This window comes from Camelus bactrianus, chromosome 16 (assembly GCF_048773025.1).
Source record: "Camelus bactrianus isolate YW-2024 breed Bactrian camel chromosome 16, ASM4877302v1, whole genome shotgun sequence".
NCBI classification, from domain to species: domain Eukaryota; kingdom Metazoa; phylum Chordata; class Mammalia; order Artiodactyla; family Camelidae; genus Camelus; species Camelus bactrianus.
In genome coordinates, this window is record NC_133554.1 from 44,263,336 (window position 1) to 44,284,151 (window position 20,816).

The 20,816-nt window shown below is 55.2% G+C and overlaps 3 protein-coding genes across 12 annotated transcripts in view; all 3 read right to left on the minus strand.

Moving 5' to 3' along the window:
* HSD17B1 (hydroxysteroid 17-beta dehydrogenase 1) lies at positions 1-2,409 on the minus strand. Its single transcript, XM_045505899.2, is given in 6 exon segments — positions 1-312; positions 403-580; positions 1,037-1,130; positions 1,290-1,469; positions 1,614-1,806; positions 1,848-2,409. Coding segments are annotated over 6 exon segments (1,068 nt in total). The 5' UTR covers positions 2,007-2,409; the 3' UTR covers positions 1-48.
* A 107-nt stretch (positions 2,410-2,516) lies between these two features.
* NAGLU (N-acetyl-alpha-glucosaminidase) lies at positions 2,517-9,383 on the minus strand. Its single transcript, XM_010968990.2, has 6 exons — positions 8,919-9,383; positions 7,932-8,079; positions 6,384-6,530; positions 6,122-6,207; positions 4,928-5,184; positions 2,517-3,965 (listed from the first exon to the last, which is right to left on the minus strand). Exons 1-6 carry the CDS (start codon positions 9,302-9,304, stop codon positions 2,755-2,757), a joined length of 2,235 nt encoding a protein of 744 aa, XP_010967292.2. The 5' UTR covers positions 9,305-9,383; the 3' UTR covers positions 2,517-2,754.
* A 5,517-nt stretch (positions 9,384-14,900) lies between these two features.
* The window catches only part of ATP6V0A1 (ATPase H+ transporting V0 subunit a1), a 76,342-nt gene continuing 70,426 nt past the window's right edge, over positions 14,901-20,816 (minus strand). For all 10 annotated transcript variants that reach the window (XM_074343370.1, XM_074343378.1, XM_074343377.1 and 7 more), the window contains one exon: positions 14,901-16,568. In XM_074343370.1, coding sequence (XP_074199471.1) covers positions 16,475-16,568 — 94 coding nt within the window. In that variant the 3' untranslated portion in view covers positions 14,901-16,474. The remainder of the gene's footprint in view (positions 16,569-20,816) is intronic.

Below are 20,816 nucleotides of genomic sequence, written 5' to 3' on the forward strand. Positions count from 1 at the left end.
TGCGACGGACCAAGCCTTTATTGCGGGGCCGCGAGAGGAGCGCCTAGTTCAGGCTGAGCGTTTTCCGGCTCCAGCCTCCACCCCAGCGCAGTCGGAGCTCCCGGCGTTGTCGGAGCCCCCGGCGCCATCCGAGTCCCCGGCGCTGTCCGACCCCCCCGCGCCGTGCGAGTCCCCGAACACTGAGTGGTGCGCGGCGGCGACGTAGCTGCAGCCGCTGGGGTCGGAGAAGCGCAGCTGTATCAGAGGCAGGAAACGCTCAGTGGTGAAGTAGCGCAGGGACGGGCGCGGGGCGCGCAACGCCTGGAGGAAGACCTGGGGAGGCGGGAAGAAGCGCGCTTGCGGGGGCTGGGTGGGGAGACCCTAGCGCAGACCCCGCTCCCGCAGCTCTGCCCCGTCGCTCACCTCGATCACTTCCTCCGGGTCCTGCGCCGCCTCAAGAAAGATCTGTTCGCAGTGACGCAGGTAACGGGAGAAGAGGTCGCGGGTCTTGGCGTCCGCGTGGTCCAGTACCCCGCCTAAGCCGCCCTCCAGCTTCTCGGAGAAGGCGGTGTGCACCGGGCCGCACTCGATGAGGCTCAAGCTGCGGGCCGGAGAGCAGCGAGTGGGCAGGGGGCGGATGGGAGCCCGGGCGGGAGGGCGGCTAAGCGCAGGGAGCCGGCGCTTAGGATAACCGGAGCGTTCGAACGTGGTTTACTGCCCGAAAAGCGCCACCACATCTCCTGAAGGGTGTGAAAGTGGCTCTGATGTCAGAATGCCAACCTGGCTGGACCACTTACAGCTGTGTGGCCTTGGGCCAATCACCAAACCTCTCTGGGCCTGAGCTGCCCAATAACAATACATATACCTCACCCGGAGGCCGGGGGGTGGAGTGAGAGGACGCGCACCAAGCACCTAGTACTGTGATTGGCGCACAACAAACGGCAGCTGCACTAGGGAGGGGCCAGGGAGAACGCCTGAGAGCCGCTCCAACCAGATAGGGTGCTGGGGTTCCCAAAGTCGGGGCTCAGAGAGTCCCGGGGGCGGGGCGGTGACTCACTGGATCCCGAAGGCCTGCAGCAGAATCGCCAGACTCTCGCACAAACCTTCTACTGCGAACTTGCTGGCGCAGTAAACGGCGTTGAAGGGAAGCGCTTGGAGGGGAGAGGAGGCTGTGAGGCGCGTCCCGGAGGAGATGTGCTGGGAGCCCCAGGCGCCCGCAGCGGTCTCACCACGCTTTTTATTAGACTCCTGGCCTCTCCCGCTGAGCCTCGCCTCCTGCGCGCCTCTGACCCCAGCCTCTTTGTACTCACCCATCAATCCTCCCATGCTCCCGGTCACCAATATGCGTCCCGAGCGGCGCCGCTTCATGTCTGGCAGGAAGGCCTGCAGCATCCGCACGGTCCCTGTCAGGTTCACGTCCAGCACAGAGTCCACGGCGTCCGCCTTGTGTACCTCCAGCGGCCCCATCAGGCCCCGGCCTGCATTACACACTGCGGAGAGAGAGACCCCACCTCGCCCGCCTCACACACGGCCCCCCGCCCCGCCTCTCCGCTTGTGCCCCCTGGGCCTCGGGAAATCTTGGTTTGGACACAGGGTGAGGAAAGCTTCTGCATATATTTTGCGGGGATGCTCACCTAGCACGTCCACGCGGCCCTCGGCCACGCGTGCCCGGGCAGCGGCTATGGAATCTGCGTCCCTCACATCTAGCTGCAACGTCTCCAGGGAGCCCGGGGGGCACCCTCGGGACCGGGCAGCCTCCCACAGTGGGCCCTGTGTTGTCAGGTCCCTCAGCGTGGCATACACTGGAGGTTCAGAGAGAGGAGGAGGCTCTGAATTCTGGGCTTACGACTATCTAGTCTCCCTTGGACCAGCAGCTGCTCCCTTCTCTCCACACCACCCTCTCCTTCCTCTCATGTACCTTTGAAGCTCTGGGACGGGTCTGACGCCAGACGCAGGGCCAGGTGTAGGCCAATGCCAGAGGAACAGCCAGTGATGAACACCACTGTGCGCTCCATGCGAATGTGCATAGGGAGAGGCACCAGGAATGCTGGTCTCTGGTCTCTGGGATGTATATCACCTGCTTTGCCCCTCCCCTCCCCTCTGGGGTCCCCACCCTTTGTTATGTCTACAACACAATCTCAAGGCTGAGCCCTCCCATGGGTCACTGGCTGGCCCTCCACAACCTACTCTAGCTCAAGTCAGAGATGAGGCTATTGCTTGGAACATCCCTCTTTGGGTGTAGGTCAGAGGGAGGGTGAAGCTTTGCAAACAAGAGGTGTGGGCTCCTGTGTGGGCACCAGATGCCCTGGGCAGATCTTCCCCTGGCAAGCCTCTGTCCTACAAGGACAATTCTAGTTGCCAGAGTTTGTTGGTGAGGATGTGGAAGTAAATGCTTTGGCATTCTTAGTTCAAAGGTCAGGGATATTAAAAATGGGGAAGCTGAAGAGAGGGGGCAGGCAGAACGGGCCTCACCAGTATCAGTGTCTGTAGCCCCAAGTCCTCCCAGGCACTGCGGCATTGACATTCTGACACACAGGTCCAGGTGATTCATCACTTTATTAAGTGGTACTAAAACAGCTCTTTGATCCCAAATTTGGGGTGGTGGAGGAAGGCAGCTCACCCCCTCCAAACCTTCCATGGCTGATCCCACTGGCAGGTCTTGAGTTCCTTCACCCAGGCTTGGGGAATTCCTGTGACGGTTGTTCAGGTCCAGGGCCCAGGAAGCTGCCCAGGCCTGGAGGTTGGGGAGAATATGGCCCAAGTGTAGTTAATCTGTCATAAGGAGCCAGCCACCCACAGAGGGTAGAATTTGAGGAAGACCTTCTTGGCCAGGTCCACCGTGTCACCTTGGGGCTCACTGGGATACCTCTTTGTCCCGAGGACGAAGGTCTGCTCCAGCTGGAAGGCATTCTTGTCAAACAGGTGCTGTTGGAAGGGGATGCCTTGGGCCAGGTTCGCCACCAGCGTCTCCATGAAGAGCCGCCAGCGGGGGGCGTAGTAGTCAGCCACCAGGCCGGCCAGCTGCTTGTTGGCATAGTCTAGGATGTTGCCCTCTGGCCCCCACAGGGTCAGCTGGTAGCGGCTGTTCTGCTCATAGAAGTGGGCCTCGGTCTCACTGACTGCCGCCCCCCGGGCCTGCATCAGCCAGCTGCCCAGCAGGAAGTGGCTGTCACTAGCCAACACCTTGTCCAGAGCGGGCAGAAGCTCGTAGGCCAGGATGCCTCCGGCCCTCATCAGGGGAACCAGCTCCTTGTTCAGATAGGCGGTCCTCGCCTTTTCATAGTACAAGCTGACAAGCTCCTGGACCGCCTGGCGTGTGATGTCCACCAGGTCATAGCGGAAGGCTGGGCTGGTGGCCAGGGTGGGAGTGGCTTTTAGCAGCAGCCGCCAGGCTTCAAATACATCTGATCGATTGTACCAGACGGTGGTAACCATCCGTAGGGATGGCCGCCTGACCAGTGGGCTGTAATTGTGCCCACTGTAGGCCTCGCCAGAGCAGTTGTAGACACTCCTGAGAAGTAGCCTCCACGCCGCCTCTGCGTCTCCATGGGAGACCCCGTACCGCCGGGCTGCAAAGCCGGTCACCCAGGCCCCCAAATCTGCCACTGGGTCCTTCCGCCAGCCCAGCTCAGCCATGAGGGCGTAGACCACCTCGTTCTGGCCGATGCCCTCAGGGGTCATGCCCGTGCCAACCATGGTGGAGTTGGGGAAGAGGCGGGCGGCTGTGGGGCCCCGATTCACAGACTCCAGGGCCCCAAACAGGCCGTGGTTGCCCCCAAAGTTATGCAGCATGCACCAGATGAAGGGCTGGCCTTGGAAGGAGGCCGTGCGGATGTACACAGGCTGGATCTCAGCAAACAGGTCCAGAACCAGGAGGCGGCCACGGGGCACAGCTCCCAGCACAGCCCCAACCTGGGCAGGTCCCCAGAACTGGGGCTGGTGCTGGAAGAGCCAGCCTTGGAACAGCCACACAGCGTCAGGGTCCACTGCGATCGGGGTGTTGGGGGGACAGAAAAGAGGGTGATGAGAAGAGAGGGGGCAAGGAAGTGTTCACCCCATTCTTCAGATGAGGAAACAGAGGTCCTGAGAAGTTAAATGACTCTATCCCAGGACACCCCTTCCCCTGTAACCCTCCAACCAGGAGGGCATTCCTTTCCATCGCACATACTATTCCCACCTCCTCCTCCCCACCACTAGGAGTGCCAGGATAGTGCGGTGAAGCGTTATGGAGGAATAGAATTACCCAGAGGGCTGGGCCCCAGCCCCCGCCATTCTGATTCAGGAGGTGGGGGAGGTGCAGAGAATCTGCAGATCTGACTAGCTGTTGCTGCTGGTCTGATTGGATCGCACCTGGAGCAGTGCTGCTCAGGGAAGCCTGGGCCAACTGGTTCCCTGCCTGGCTGACACTGAGGCCTCCACAAGCCCTCCCTGACCTGGCCCCTCTCTGCCCCTCCTGTGTAAGTGGCAGGAAGGAGCACTGGGTTCCCATTTGTGCACCAGGAAAGGCACCTACCAGCTTTGGGCACATCCCCTAACCTCTGGCCTGCGTGACCTACCTCTGCATGGAGGTGGAGACCAAATAAAACATTTTCAATAGCCAGCACTAAATGATGCTTTACTCTGGGCAGGGTGTCATTCTACTCCTGAGGCAGCCCCCTTTTACAGAGGAAGCAGCTGAGGCACCGGGAGGGAGATAAGTTGTTGCAAGTCTTGCAGGCAAGCAGTGCTAGCGTTTGAACAGTGTGCCCAGCTCCAGAGCTCACCTCTCAACCTCAGTGTGATGAAATGAGATGTGTGTGTAGAAATGAACTGTCAAGTGCTGTGTGTCACAGTGAGGTGTTATAATCCCCAGCCCTTCTCCCACCCTGACTGACCTCTGCCATCCCCATCTCCTTGAGGGTCTGGAGTGGGGGGCTTCCCTCCCCACCTCCCCCTGCTGGCAGCAAACCTGTGATCATGGCCTGGTAGACAGCAGCAGTGGCTGCAGCGAGGTAGGAGGGCTCCGAGGAGGGGGGCTGCATCTCATTGAAAGTGTCAGCCCCATAGATGTGATCTGTGCCAAACTCTTTGGTCAGTTCCCGCAGGAAGAGGCTCCCCACGATGGGGAATAGGGGGTCTTCTGGAGCCAGGAGGAAGGAGCAGGAGTAGGAGCAGTTGAAATGTCCCCAACTGCCCAGCTGGGTGATATTGACCTGAGGGAACACCCTGGGGGAATGTGTGATAGTTCAGATAGTTACTAGAGGCTGACACGGTATTTATGGCAGCCTCGCTAATCTATCTGCAGTTCCTGGGTCTCTCATGCCTCCGTGCCTTTGCACATACTGTGCCCTCTGCCTGGAGTCCTTCCCCCTCCCTCCCTGCCTGTGCATCTGGTTATTCCTCAACATCCTTTAAGTTTCACTTTGTCTGGAAAGCTTTTGCTGTCTCTCCCGCACCTACCGGCTGACACAAATGACACCACCTCTGCTCTGAGCCCTTGCTGCCCCCCTTCCCCAAGTGGAAGTGACCTTGACAGAGACGTGGGCCCAGGTATATTCTCGCCCTTTCACTGTTCCATATTCCCCTGGCAATGTATCTCCCACCAGGGGCTGAGCCTGGTCTGGCAGCCCCAGAAAGCCTGATGGACGTTCACTGGATGTGCCAATAAGGTTCCTGCCACCCAGTTGGGGAGGCCAAGGGGTGGTCAGCGAGGCCAGCAGCATGTGCTGAGTGCTATGAGGGCAGGAGGAACTAGGGGCTCATAGGGGCACCATGGAGGCAGTGATGATCAATGCTGGGGGTTCCCCGCAAGGCTTCCTGAAGGAGGGGAGGTCTCAGCTGGGCCTTGAAGAGTTTTCTTAGCCACAGGAGAGAATGGGTGGGCAGCACAGAGGAACAGAGGAGCAGGAAGGACAGAGGAGACCACTGCACCCCTACTACCACTGAGAGCTGCCATTTGCTAAGACTCTGTGCCAAGACAAATATAGTTTACAAATGAGGAAACTGAGGCCCAGAGTGGTCACTAATCAGCCCCAGTTAGTAACAGAGCCAGGAATCAAGCCCAGGCCTGCCTCCAGAGCTTATCTTTTTCCTTAAATCATGTCTTGCAGGGGAAAATACATTCTCCCTCTGAGCTGAGTGGGGGGTGAGGGGGGCACATCACCTGGTAAGAGCCCTGGGGATGTGTCCTGCGAATGCCGGCAACACTGGGATCATGCCAAATGCACGCATCCGGTCCAGGATCCGGTGCTGGGAGGAATGGGAGGGCAGTGGTGCGTGCGGCCCTGAGATGGGAGGCCCTCACTCTCCCAGGGCACACAGAGCCCCACCGTCCAGTTAGGAGCCTCGAGGTGGGCCATATACCACCCTCCCTAGGCCTGTGACTGCCCAGTACCAATTGTGTCCCTTCCCTTCCCCATCTTTACCTGCAGGTAAAGCTGCTTGAGGTGCCAGGAGCGGGGCAGGGGGCCACTCCAGGTGTGCAGGTTTCCCATGCGTCCCCAGGCCAGGAAGGCAGGACCAGTGAAGTACTCATCGATCTCTGACTGGGTCAGGCCCAAGGCCAAGTACACCTGAGGAGGAGGGCGAGCCCCACAGATAGGAACACATTCATCTTAGGGGGACAGTGGTGGGGAGGGTATAGCTCAGTGGTAGAGCGCGTGCCTAGCATGCATGACATCCTGGATTCAATCCCCAGTACCTCCGTTAAAAAAAAATACATTCATCTCTATTCATTGATTCATTCATTCAACAAAAATACATGTACCTCTTCTCTGTGCTGTGCCCTAGAACTACCGAGATAAAACTCCATCCCTGCCTGCGAGGACCCCAGGAGAAATAGATCTGTGAGCTGGTGAGTTTGCTAATATGTCACCCTTGTGGAGCGGTGAGGTGAGGCACAAAGGGGTTCCCCCCAAAATGGGGAACAGCCTTAGAAAGCTTCATGGAGCAAGGAGGGTTAGAATGATGGTTGAGTGAGGCTCTGCGGGGAGCTAACACAGCTCCAAGTGTGGCCAGAACCCTCAGGGCCCAAGTCTGGAAGCTCCCACACTGGGCAAAGCCTGAAGGCACAGGGGAACTCCTGAATGGGTGAGTGGCAGGAGGTGTCAACCAGATTCGCATTTCAGAAAGGACACTCTGGTGGACTTGGAAAGCCAGGGAAGGAAAATCAAAATGGAGTGGGTATTGCCTAGAGAGCTCTCCGAAATGGGGCCTGGAGGCCATTAATGATGTGCGGCATGCTGCATCTCAGCTTGGATGGAATGTGGCCATTTGAGCTGATAAAGTCATCCAGGGAAACTGCCAGAAACTCAAGATACTTATCAGACCTTTACCCTAAAATTACAGGTGACAGTCTGTCTACTTACCCACAAACCCCCAACCCTAAAACAGCTAGTGATTCCTTAAGGACAAATATTTTCTAACTTGTGTCATCAGTCACAAGTCTCGTCAGGCAACTTTTACCAATCTCGTGGCTTTTTTTTTTTTTTTTTTAAATAAGTGCCTCTTTCTCTTCCTTGGAACACTCTTTCAGGGTTACCTGAGCCTGTGTCTCCCAAATTGCAATTAGTAAGACTCCAAATAAACTTTTTTGCATTATTTGTTGGTTGACACTGTTCAGAGGCTCTGGTGGGGGGCCAGAGAGAGGGGATGGGAGCCAGAACTAGGGCCATGAATAAGGAGGGAAAGGAAAAGGCAAATCAAGACCTGCTAATGAGGCAGAACCCATCAAAGCACACTGATTGATGTGGGGGTGGGGAGAGAGGGGAAGCTGGCTTCTTGGGTGTTTAGAGTAGGGTGCCGGGTTCAGCCTTGGTAAGCACTCCTGTGTGTTTGTCTTAACCATGGAAGTTTTTGGAAGGCTGGAGCCATCACTCAAGCCACCAGTGCTTCTGGGGCCCTTATTGTCTGTGTGCCAGAGACCACGCAGATGTGGGGGAGGTGGGGACGCCAGGGGTGTGGTGGGCACGCACCCGCTGCCAGATGGCCTCCTGGCCGCTCCAGGCCAGTGCCAGGTTGATGCCGTTCAGCGCCATCCAGTCTATCTCCCGCTCCCAGTGGGCCCAGTCCCACCACACGAAGGAGTAGCTTTGTGTGCACACGTTCTGGTAATAGCGGTACCTGCAGGCAGAGGCATGAGCTGGGGCATGTCCCTGGGGGCACAGAGGATGTCTTTCACCCCTGAGGGTGCATTGCCCTAGAAGAGCTTGGAGCCTGGCCGTGGACAAACCCCCATGCCACCCCAGATTTAGCCCAGAGGGGAATGGCTCCAGATATGGCCCTGCTACTGCTTCACTCTGGGATCCACCCCAGGTGGAGCTGAGACCCGGATGCTTGAGCTTCTTGGGTGCCCACCCACCTGTGTCCAGCACTCCTCCAGGGCCATTTAGCACCCCCATATATTTGGAGAGCATATTCCATTCTCATTCCTACTCTGTGTACAGCGCTTAAGTGCCAAGTGGCAAAGTTGGTGCCTGTCTTGGAAGGGGGCCCTCTCTCCCCACAGTCTAATGGGGAGACAGATGTGTGGACCCATCTCCAGTGGGGCAAGCGCTAGAACAGAGGCCTGTGAGAGGGCTGGGTGTCATTCCTCAGTAAGCATCTTCTAAGAGAAGGTGGTATAGGAAAGGAATGCGCTCCAATTACGCACCACAAATTCTACATTCATCACCATGCAATCCTCACAGCCAAAACGGCACGGTAGATGTCATTATTTACATTTTATCGTTTTTCCAGATAAACCAACTGAGACTCAGAGAGGCTAAGTAACTTGCTCAAGGATACATGGCTTTTAGATTCAGAGCTGGGATCTGAAGCCAGAGTCATGCAGCCCTAAGACCAGCGCTTCCCAGCAGCCTGGCACCGGTGTGGGTCGGGGAAGTCAGCATCCGCTGGTGCCCCGGGGGCTGGAGGCTGCAGGCAGCTGCAGGGGAGCCGACCAGCCAGGTCGGCCGCGGTACCTGTTAGGCGTGGCCTCGGTCAGCTCCTCCGGCACGGCGGGCAGCGGCTGCGGCAAGCGCAGCTGAGAGCTGGACCAGGCCACGTGGCAGCCGCAGAAGTCGCGTAGGTAGCGGTGCAGCCCCGCGGCGGCCGCCACACCCGTGGAGCCCAGTACCCGCACCTGCGCCCCCGCGCCGCCACCACTCAGGCGGTAGGTGTCCAGGCCGGACTTGGCCGCCAGGGCGCGCTCCACCGATACTGAGAAGGCGGCCGCCGGCCCAGGCCCCAGCAGCCGGGCCAGCAGCTCCCGCACGGCCGCTGCCTCCCGCGCCTCGTCCCCAGCCGATCCCCCCGCTGTGGCCAGGAGCAGGAGCCCCAGAGCCGCGGCTACCGCCACCGCCCCCATGGTCCAGCAGTCTCAGCCCGGCGGCGGCCCCGCAGGGAACCAATGCGGACTCGGGACCAGGGGCAGGATGGCTGCGTCCAATCAGCTGCGGGCCTCAGGTCACGTGGAATTGAAGGTACAGCACCCGCCGGCGGTTGGGCGACCAGCTTCCGGGTGCCAGACCAGCCCTTGTGGGTGTTTTCTGATCACACGTGGTGCCAGAGCGCGTGACCCAAGTGACTTTAGAAGTCCAGAGCCGGATGTGACTCACAGCCCTTCACTGGCGCCTTCAGGTACAACGCGCTTTCACCTGCAAATCACTTTACCATCCAATAAGTATTTGGAGTTGATTCTGTACCGGGCACTGTCACTCCTCTCCCGGAGAGACCTAGAAGCTTATATATATAAACAAAAATTTATATAATATAAATTTATAAAAATTTACATTATACAGTTGACCCTTGAAAAACGCACAGATGTTAGGAGTGCTGAACCACGGGCAGTCAACATACAAATTTACAGTTGGCCCTCCTGTATTCGCGGTTCCCCATCCGCGGATTTAACCAACTGAGGTTCGTGTAGTACTGTAGCACGTATTTATTGGAAAAAATTCGTGTATAAGTAGACCCAAGCAGTTCAAACCCTTGTCTTTCAAGGGTCAACTGTAGTTGTGATGCTGTGAAGAAATGCAAGGGTACCCAGCCAAAGGCTTCCAAGAGGAAGTGACACTTAATCTGAATTAAGTTGGAATTGAGGGGAAGGGGGAGGAGAAAAGCATTCCACGCAGAAGAAATACATATATGAAGTTCCAGGAAGGGTAAAGAAAGAGCTGAGCAGATTTGAGGAACTAAAAGATCAGGAAGTTGAAGGAGGGATGGGCCACGTGAGCCTGGACTGGCCTTGGGGCAGGGCCTGGTGGATGTGTGAAGAGATCCCTATGGGATCCTTAAGGTGGTAGCAGCAGGAGGACAGGACCAGACTTATCTTCATTTTGCATATTGGGAAACTGAGAGCCAGGAAACGGAAGTGACTCTGAGAAGATCAATAACCAGTAGGACTGCAGGTCTGGAACTAGAACCAGGAACTCCTAACTCCCAGATGAGTGTTCTTGCCACTATCCCCCAGGAAATGCAACCTTTCAGGCTGCCTGTCTGCAGGGAGGGGTTGAATGGGGCTGTGCGGTGGCCAGGAGTGGTGGGCTCTTTAGAAAGACTGAAATTTCTAAAAGGATTCTGAGTCCTTTTGGAGGCAGGTGTAGATTTTTTTCAGATTGTCAGGTCTGAGAGAAGCTGCTTAGAGACTGGGAAGGGGACAGAGGAGGGTTGCCAGGCCAGAAAGTCCAGAGCCTGGACTGAAAGAGAACGTGGGAGTCCACTGAGCTTGCCCTTCTCCACCTCCTTCTGCAGACTGAAGCTGCAGTGCCCCCTTGCCTTATTCCCAGCTCAGCGAGCAGCTAGTGCAGGAGGTGCAGCCTCTGTTACACTCAGTTCTTAGTATCAGAAGGTTCTCAGCCTTTCCCAGGAAGCAGCTCCAAGACCTGCCCAGAGAGATGGGCCCTCATGGAGCTGTAGCTTGCAGCCCCGCAGGCCCCTCTTCACTCCCTCTAACACCCCCTCCAAACACCGGCTGCTGCAGGTAAGATTTGTCACTCTCCTCCTCCCAGGACCCGTTTTACCATCAATTTGGATCTTATGGAACACGTATGTCAGGGGAACTGGGCAGCAGGTCCAGTGTCAGGCTCAGAATTCCTCTCTGGGATCTGGATTTACCCAGAATGCTGTGGGGTTTTTGCTGGCAGGAGCAGCAGGTTGGGGGCGCCATCCAGAGGGTTGGTAGCACATTCACAGCTTGAGCTCATAAATGCTCGGCAGGAGCTTCACCGATTACACTCGGTGTGTCACACTGTCTTTATCCTCCACCAGGCTGGGAGCTCTTTGAAGACAATAGGGGGCTGGTTGAAGAAATTAAGTTGCATTGATAGGATGAAATATTAAGCATTTGCCAAAAAAAAAAAATATGAGGAAGATGTGTTGGTGCTGATTCAGAGTGTTCTGCAAAATATATACGTATTTTTTTTTGATTTTTTTTATTGAAATTTTTTAAAGGTCGCATCAGTGAGTATAGTATATGTCATTTGTGTGTGTGTGTGTTTTTAAAGGCTATGTAAACAGTGCTTGCCTCCAGTGGGGGTACTGGGACACTGGGGCGGAAGACTTAAAATAGGGCCTTTTGTACTGTTTAATCCTTTTGCCACATGACACATTTTATTACTTTTTCAATGTATATGTGTGTAACAGGTTGGTCGGGCTCTCCACTCCTATCTCATCTCCTCTTTCATTCCTGCCAGCCTGACCCTCTTCTTGCACAGCCCAGAACACCTCCGGATCGCTTGTCCCTCTGCCCAGCCAATCCAGTCCCCCGCATGTCAGCGCCCCGCTAGGCTCCCACCCACCTTACCTGTGAGGAGGAATGAGTCCTTCCCTATCTGGCCACCAGGGAGCAGCCCATGCCTCGGTCTCGCCTTGGATGGGCTAGAGGGCTGGGAGGGCAGGCAGTCACCCTCAGATCTGAGGGGAGCTCCAATGCCCTTCCCACCCAGGGCTCCTGGGGCAGAAAGAGGCACAGTCCTCAGTGAGGGACATGGTCGGGGGTCCTGAAGGTGGTGCTAGAATTGTCCCCTATCTTTATAACACTGAGTAGGCCTAAGGCCACCCTCTCCACATTGGTTCAAGACGAGGGGCACTCGCAGAACGAGGCACAGACTCACTTAGCAGATGTCTGGGGTCCAAGAATTCCACAAGAAGGGAAACAGGGTGAAAGCGAAGTCTCTTAAAAACAGGAGCAATGGATCCATCCTGTTCCCCACCCCTACTCCAGGGCTCCTGGGACTTCCACACCCTCCACGGCTCAGTTCCCAGCCAGACACATCTTTAGCTGGTTAGGCTGGAAGCAGCCCAAGGCCACTAGATCCTGGGAGCTCAGCTGAGCTAATGACCCACTGGCCCAGGTCTTTTCAGCCAGGCAAGGGAGGACTTTCTTCCCATGGAAGTCCTAGGCCTCCGTCCCCGGCCTCATCTTACTGATCTATACCAGATCAGTACAGATCTGGTTTTAGTATAGATCAGTTTTTGGTATATCCAGAGTTATGCAACCATCACCAAAATCTAATTTTACATTTTATCATCCCCTCAAAGAAACTCTGTACTCAACCCCATCCAGCAGCCAGTCCTAGACAACCACTCAGCTACTGTTTGTCTCTATAGGTTTGCTCATTCAAGACATTGCACATAAATGGAATCATGTGGCCTTGTGTCTGACTTCTTAGCATGTTTCTGTGGTCCATTCATGTAGCATGCATCAGTACTTCATTCCTTTTTATTGGAGAATAATGTCCACTGTATGGATATACTGTTTTGTTTACCCATTCATCAGCTGACAAACATCGGGGCTGCTTCCATATGGGGCTGTTATGAATAATGCCACAGTGAATACTTGTGCACATATTTGTGTGCACATTTTTTCATTTTTCTTGATATCTAGAAGCTGAATTGCTGGGTCTTATGTTGGTCCTATGTTTAACATTTTGAGGCACTGCCAGGCTGCTTTCCAAAGCAGCTGCATTATTTTACATTCCCACCAGCAGTGGATGGGAGTTCCACATCCTTGGCGACAATTGTAACTGTCTCTTTTATAATAGCCTTTTCAGTGGGTATGATGTGGTGTTTCCTTGTGGTTTGATTTACAAGGACTGATGATGTTGAGTATCTTTTCATGGGCTTATTGGCCATTAGTGTTTTTCTTTGGAAAAATGCCTATTCAAATCCTTTGCCCTTTTAAAAACTCAGGTATTTGTCTTTGTTGTGTACAAGTTCTCTACGTACCCTAAACGCAAGTCCCTTATTAGATTTATGATTTGCAAATATTTCCTCCCAGTGTGAGTGTTGCCTTGACCCTATCCTTCGAAGCACAAAAGTTTTTAATTTTGCTAAAACCCAACTTATTTTTTATCCCTTTTTTTCAATCACTTGTGCTTCTGATGTCATATCTAAAACCCATTGCCTAACCCAGGGTCAGGAAGATGTAGTCCTATGACTTCCTCCAAGACTTCTCTTACATTAGTTCTATGATCCATTTTGAGTTAATTTTTGTGGATAGTGGGCCACAGTCCAAATCTGTTCTTTTGAATGTGGATACCCAGTTGTGTTAACAAATATCATTTGTTGAAAAGACTGTTCTTTTCCCATTCAATTATCTTGGCCCCTTTGTGGAAAATCAATTAACTATAAGTGTTAGAGTTTATTTCTGAACTCTTGTTTCATTGATTTCAAGTATCTATTCTTGAGGTGGAAAGCCCCATGAAAAAGACAGCAAGACCCCCAGGCAGGGCCACTACCCTCCTGCCAGCACCATTCAGTGCCCTGGCCCAGCAGCATTATCCCACTTCTTAACTCTGAAACGGCTTACTTCTAGAAAAGTGAAACTTACCCTTAAGATTCTATTGGTTCCCTAAGTTCACTCCTGATTGGCCCATTTGTTATACCTTATTTGCATATGATGTTGCAAAATGTTACAAAGTCTAGACTGGTAGCCTATAAAAGCCTGTGTAAACCTATAGACAGGGTCCAGAGCTTGGAGTGTTAACTCCTCTGGGCCCACTGGAGTAATAAACCTGAGTTCTCCAACCCTCCCACTGCTGCTTGGTCTCTCGCCTGGATAGTGGTTGCTGTCACAACTGAGCTATAACACTGAGCTGTTAACACACTTTGCTGCAACATTCTTTTTAGGCCTCCCTTTTTGAGTCAGTAACAGAGCAGAGGCTAAAAGAGCTCATTTTCTGAATTTCCACCCTGAACTGTTATTTGAGGAGCCAGTGCTGGCTGTTGCATCCAGCCTATTCCAGGGCAGGTGGCAGGGAAGGGGGGGGGCGGTGAGTGGGAATAAGGAACATCAAGTAAACAGGGTGTTCCTGCCCCTCCTGGCGCAGCAGGCTCGAATTCCTGTGCAGCCCCTGCCCTGGAGGCCCTGGGAGGGAGGCAGGGGGAGGGAGGGCTGAGAAAGAATGTGGGTGCATGCCTCACACGGTGGTGAGGAGGGCGGAGGCGCCTGCCGGGCCCACCCCGCCTGCCTGGAGAGTCTGTTGGCTGTTGGGCTGCCTGCCTCAGCACCTCAAGTTCTCCAGCTGCCCTGAGAAACCAAGCCCACACTAAGTGAGCCTCCACTTGCACCAAGGCCAAAGGCATTGGGGCTCAAAATAGCCAGGCTGCTGAGCCCTAGACAGCATGCTTGCAGAAGAGGGGGAGGTGAGTGGGCAGGTGCCCAGGCCCCCCCCTCCCCTGGCTGTTTGGGTGCGTGGTGCTAGGGGCGGAGATGCATCCCGTCTCCAAGTCCCCTCCCCCTGACGGGTAGTGTCTGCAAAGCTGCCCTGGCTCAGGGAGTGCGCCTGGGAAACTTGAGATAAGGTGAGAATTTCACAAACTCACTGCTTGGCCAGGGCCACAGCAGCTGTGGCCTTTGACCAGAGAAAAGAAAAAGAGCAGAAGTGCCGCCAGAGGGAAGTGGAGGGTGTGGGATACTAGACAGGCTCAAGAGGGCTGAGCCCTGAGCAACAGGCAGCCTCCCTGGTAGTCTGAACACACTTTATTCAGCAAAGGAATTTCTGAACAGAAGGGCCTTGGGTAGGATTTCTGACAAAGAACTCTGCTTCAGACCCCGCTGTAAACAGAGCAAAGATCATCATGTAAACCACAGGGACCGGATGGGAGGGGGCTCTTCATAAGGTCTGGGTCAGGTCACACTGGCCGGTGAAGCTGGGCGCAGGCTGCGCCCAGGGCAGCCCAGCCTAGGGGAGTCCAGTGAGCTCTAAGCAGCTTTGTCAGACAAGCCTGGGGCAGGGGGCGGGGGGTGGGGGGCAGGAGGAGGTTCTGAAGGGGAGGCAGGCAGGGCCGGCCAATTTAGGGGGTTCTCTTGACCACTGAAGGTGCAAGGATTAATTTAGCTCAAGCAGCCAGGGCTGCTGTGCCAACACATGATTAAAAGGCTCTAAGATCCACATCCTGATGTGGGGGCAACAGGGGCAGTGGCCCCTTGGGGGTGCTCACCCCAGCCCACAGGGCAGGGCTGTGCAGCTCTCACAACCACACCCACTGGCAGCCCTGCCAGTTGCCTCCAATCAGCAAATGGTAAACAACACTGACTTCCCTGCCCAGGGCCCACTCCCTGGACTTGGGGTGGGTGTGGAAGTGGGAGGGGCACTGGTAGGCAGAGCAAGCCAGGCCTGCTGGCAGAACCACCCTCGTTGACTACAGCTCTGCACTCAAGACTCATGACTGGGGATGGGGAAAGGTCTCAGGGTCTACACCAGGAAAGAGCGTCAATTTGGACCCTCTGCCCAGAGAATGCGCTTGTGGCAAGGCCCATGCATGGCCTGAGAAGCAGCCAACCAAAACCTGTTTTGGGTCACTCCCAGCTGTGTGTTATGCTGGGTGTGTAAAGGGGAGGGGAAAAGGAAGGGGATTCTGGGAGGGAGGAGGAGTATGGGGTAGGTGGGGGTTAGGAATGTGGTGTTGCATATCCTGGGACCCTTGGGGCTGCTGGGGAGAAGCCCTGCCCCCTGGCACAGTTGGGTCCAGCTGAACTTCTGATTAACAAGCAAGATGAAGACCAGAGGGCAGGGGTAGTGGGGTGGTGGGGAATGACCAAGGACAGAAATACCATCTTCCTGGACCCACTCCTGCTAACCCAAGAGTGAGGAGTGTTATAGGGCACCCCCCGCCCCAACCAGTAACAAGAGCAGCAGGAACAGGGGGCTCAAAGTCTGGATGTGGACGGTGAGGGCACTCCTTCCAAGGGCCTTGGGCTCCTGTGTAAATGCACAAATTGGTTTACCACCAGGGGGCAGGGAAAGGGCTGGATGGAGGCCGGGAAGGCAAGGCTGGTGCCCAGTGGGTGTGAGTGACGGCCAGAGCCCAGCTTCTCTCTAGAGAAAATCACTACACTACAACACACAAAGCTGGGGTGACAGGGACCCAGGGAGCACTAGGTCTAAACAACTCACAGGCGGCTGGGGGAATGGTGGCAGGGATGACACAAATGCCCTGATACCCAGGAATCACAACCAACAGGCAAGCAGAGCACAGCTAATCACTGTGGAGGGAGTGCCGGGGGCAGCCAGACGCATAGGCCCCGAGTGGCTCACTCATCAAATTTCCCTTCCCGAATGTGCTCGAAGGAGAAGGGCAAGAACTTGAAACCGGTCCCGCTGTAGAATTTATTCTGGAACTCGACCCTAGAGAAAGGGAAGAGGAGAGTCATCATTCCACAGACACCTTTTGGGACTTCACAGGTTGCACCAGAAAGATGCCTGGACCCCAAGCTCAACCACACCTCAGGTTCCTACACCAGCTTGAAAGCAGCTCTGCCTCCCATGAAGCCCAGGCCCTGGCCTACTTCCCACAGCGCAGGGACAGACAGACGCCCGCGCCTCAGCTCCTGCTCTGTCCTGCTGAGCGGGGTGTCTTTATGCAAGACTCTCTGTAGAGGATCATGTGCAAAAAAGCGGTCTGTCAGTCTGGGTCTCTAACAAGAATGAAGGGGACCCTCAGCAGCTGCTTCTGGCAACCCCTGGCAGCCCTCCAAGGAAGCCCCTGAGTGGCTGTGAGCTCAGCCAGGGACCCTGGCAGGGGCCACTGTTTTCTTATTTGTTAATCTCTTCTTAGCGGAGGGAGAAGGGAGGGTCGCCAGTGACTGGTGGAGATTTTCAGTTTAGGGGAGGAAATTCCCAGGAAAGGGAGAAGTTAGAAGGGGAAGTCTTCTCAAAGCAATGGCAAAAATATTCTCCAACTACAAAAACATCTGAGAAAGAATTCTTCTCTTGGGGACTGAAAGGAAAAACAGCTTTAACTCCCTTCCCTGGCAGCTCAGCATCCCTCCCTGATGGTCTCCCTGGGCCCTTCAAACTCTGAGGGGGCAGGAAGAGGAGGACACGCCTGTAAGCGGAGCCAGGCTGCAAGCTCGCCCTGGATGGCTGCCCAGCAACCAAATCACCACCAAATATGGGCAGAAAAATGCATGATTCAGAGGATAAAACAGCCAAGGAGCGCTGCCCTGAGGAATAGTTTCCACTCAGTGCTGTGTGACCTGGGGGGCCCCTGAGCCCTGCAGAAGCAGGCCGAGCAGGCCGGTGCAGGCTGCAGGTGACAGCTGGCATGCCGGGCAGGGCTCCAGGACGTGGTCCACCTTCACGCCCCTCACTCAGCCTTTAGCCTTCAGCCAGGGCATCCTCCCTCCAAGCCAAGGGAGGGATTAGAGAAAAGGGGGCGGAAAGTGGAGTCTGCCAGTGGCCCCGAGAGGTCCTCAGAGGCCCCTTCAGAACTGGGGGGCTGGCTGTGGACACTGACTGCAGCGCTGCCGGCTCTACCTCCGGGGGAGAAGAGGTGACCAGAATCTTCTGCGTGGGCACAGGAACAGGCAGCCTTCTCCCCAACCCCACATCCCAGGGGCTGGGCCAAGCTCCCAAAGCCTCCCAGCCCGCAGAGGATTCCTGATCAGTGCCTTGGCCAAGCCCCCTAGAGGAAATGGGATCCAGGAGAGGGTGCTTCACACTGAAGTCAGTCACAGGATTCCTAGCAAGAACAATTCCAAACGGGGACCTGGATTCAGCCCCATGTCCCAGTACCCCCAAGAAGACCTTCCAGCTACTGAGGCCTCCTCTGGGGGATGCAGTGGGGACAGGGGAAGGTTCCTGCTTCTCATCCACTGCTGTTAGGTCTGAATTCTTCATGCTGGGTAGGCTGTGTTTACACACAGCAAGGGTATTTCATTTCATTCAAAAATATACAGCCAGATGGTCAGCAAGTCACCTTCGGGTCTTAAGTATCCAGAACTCCGCCTTCTGGATAGCTAATCACACAAACAACTCTCTCTCCAAACTGGGCAAATGGGGAAGCTTCAGACATTTTCAGATGCCTGAGGGGTCACCGCCCTTCTCTGGGCATCCCCCTACCTGCCTCCCCTCCATCAGGGGGCACGTGCAGGGGGATGGGGGCACATCAATTCTGCTGTGTGAGGAGATGGGAGGTCCCTCTGACACACCACCTGATACCATCTCTCCCACCAGCTGCTCCTCGAGGTTAGGGACTGAGGGTGGCCACCACTAGAGACATCTTGGGTACCTCAGGGTCAGACGGACTTCGCCTCCCTTCTCAGCCATGCTCACCCCAGCCTCCTAGAACAAAGCTGGAGAGCAATTTCCCTGTTGGGCTCCCCGCCTGCTCCTCCCTCCCAGCGAGGGAAATGTGTGCTTCCTGAGAAAGTACAAACATGAAGTTCTCTGTGCCGGGGCAGGCAGGGCCCCGCTGGCTGCCCTGTGACTTCTTCCTTCTTGAGGGGCTCTGCCCAGTCGCCTCCAGGGCCCTGGCCCAAGCCACTAGAATGCACCTCAGCATTCAACAGATGTGAGGAGAGCTGCAGGCAGGCAGATGGGTTCTGTGTCACCCCTTCCAGTGACCCAGAAGGACTGACTGGGAGTCCACGGAGAGAGCACTCCTGCTATGTGACAGAAACCTAGTTTTCTTGAGTGAATGAAGGGAGGAGTTTGGGCCTCTTACCTTTCCTGTGGGATGGCAAGGGGAGGCAGTTTTAGTAAGACAGTTCTAGGCCCAGCTGCTCCTCTGGCCCTGCCTGTCACTCTCTGAACAGTGTAGGGCCTGGGACACACAGTGGCTGAGGGCCCATGGGCTGGGGCACTGAGGTCAGCCCAGGGCTACCTTTCAGGTGTCCCCCTTCTCCTTAAGCAGCCATTCCCCCACTACCCCGCCGTGTCCTGCTGTGGCTCCGTGGCATTCCTTACAGCACACCGGTCCCCTTTAGCCACCAGCCTGTGTGTGTGCAACTGGAGTCCGCTGGGTAACAAGGGAGTAGGTTCCACGGGGCCTCAGTCTTTCTGTTAAAATCAGTTTGGTACCCACAGTTAAAACCACAAATCATACTCCTGCCTTTTCCTTTTCTGAGGAAGAAAAGACATCTCATTATGGTTGGCAAGAAGGCCAAGCACACTTCACACTGTCGGAGGGAGGAAGAGAGAGAGACAGATGTAACTCAGGATGAGACAGAAGTAGCAGGCTGGTGCGTGAATGTGCTCACCGCTGTTTCCAAATATGTCACCTGCCTCCTTGTGACCCTACATGAACCTCAGACTCAGGGTTTATCTTTGTTATCAAATCAAATGTTTTTCTTCTTGTCCTCACCAATGGGACAGCCTCTGCATCAGAATCAAGAAACCCCAGCTGAACACCAAGGGTAAAGTGACAGGTACAAAGATGCTCAGGGTGAATGCCGGGAAAAACAGCAGCAATGTCCCTGCAGCCATTTTCAGTGGGACCAGCTGTTCCCACCCCTCACAGGGTGGCCACAACTCAGCATTCCTGCAGTCCTGCTGGACTGGGAAGAGCCAGGAATCCTCGAAGCACATCCACATTCGGCCAGGAGGGGGTGCATGAACACCAATTTCATTCACTGGTTTTTTTTTTAGTGGTAGGGGAGATGCTCCAAATAGGCCTCCAATGATGGGATTCTGAGAGCAGTACAAAGTTTTCACTACTTTTTCTATTCTACCCAGTATTTCCACTACCAAACAACAACAGCCCTGCGGGTACAGTATGTTTGATTAGCCTGTTCCTTGCAAACTTCATCTGAGAGGCATTCAGATGGGTATCAGGCACCTCCCCCTGGGGTCTCCCTTCTCTCTAAAAAGACTGAAAGCAGTTTCCTTACGGGAGACCTCAACAAGATGCCCTCTCCGCAGGGCAGCCGCCACCTGCACTTGAACATGGTTTATAGGGCAATGTGACAGTCACTCGATACTTGCATTATTTCATATTTAATCACAGCAACCCTGTCATGTGGACGTTATCCTCTTTTCACACACGAGAAAATGAGGTTCTGAGAAGTTAAGTGCTTTCCTCAGGGTCCCCTAGCCAGTGCCCAGCAGAACTGGAATTCAAACTCGGGTTGCCTGGTTCTGAAGCCTGCTCTCTCACCACTTGTCACTTCCTCGAGCTCATTCATGAGGACGTGGGAAGACACCTTCACTCGAAGGCCACGGGTCAGCCTGAGGAAGAAGTAATCCTTCTGGCAACAGTACACGACTTCCCAACTGCCTCAGCTTACTCTGGAGACTGGGCCCAAGACCAGGCGGCCTTCCTTGCGCCATGGTGGGCCTGGCTCATGGCCCTGACAGTTCTGGTCCGGCTCCTTGACTGCTACCCACCCACCCAGGAAGGAGGCAGCAGTCTCCCCACTGGGGCTGGAATCAAGGTGGGGTGTCACTGTTCCCTCAAGCTCGGGGCTTGGGTGACGGAGAAGAGAACAGGAAAGGAAGGAAGCCAAGAGGGCAGGAAAAAGTGAGTCACCAGAGGCTGGCAGCACAGACGGTCCAGCACACCAAGTGGCTGAGGAAGTGTGCTGGGGAGAGCGGGCTGATAAGCTGAGAGCAGGTAGCACGCCAGCAGCAGAGCCTCGCAGGGCTGCTAAGTCC

Bases quoted from the DNA above. Each gene is read 5' to 3' on its own strand.
- NAGLU (XM_010968990.2), bottom strand. From the start codon at position 9,304: ATGGGGGCGGTGGCGGTAGCCGCGGCTCTGGGGCTCCTGCTCCTGGCC. The intron at 6,208-6,383 runs GTAAAGATGGGG...CATTCCTCCCAG, and splicing joins TCAAGCAGCTTTACCTGCAG to CACCGGATCCTGGACCGGAT. The intron at 3,966-4,927 runs GTTTGCTGCCAG...CCCCGATCGCAG, and splicing joins CTACCAGGCCATGATCACAG to TGGACCCTGACGCTGTGTGG.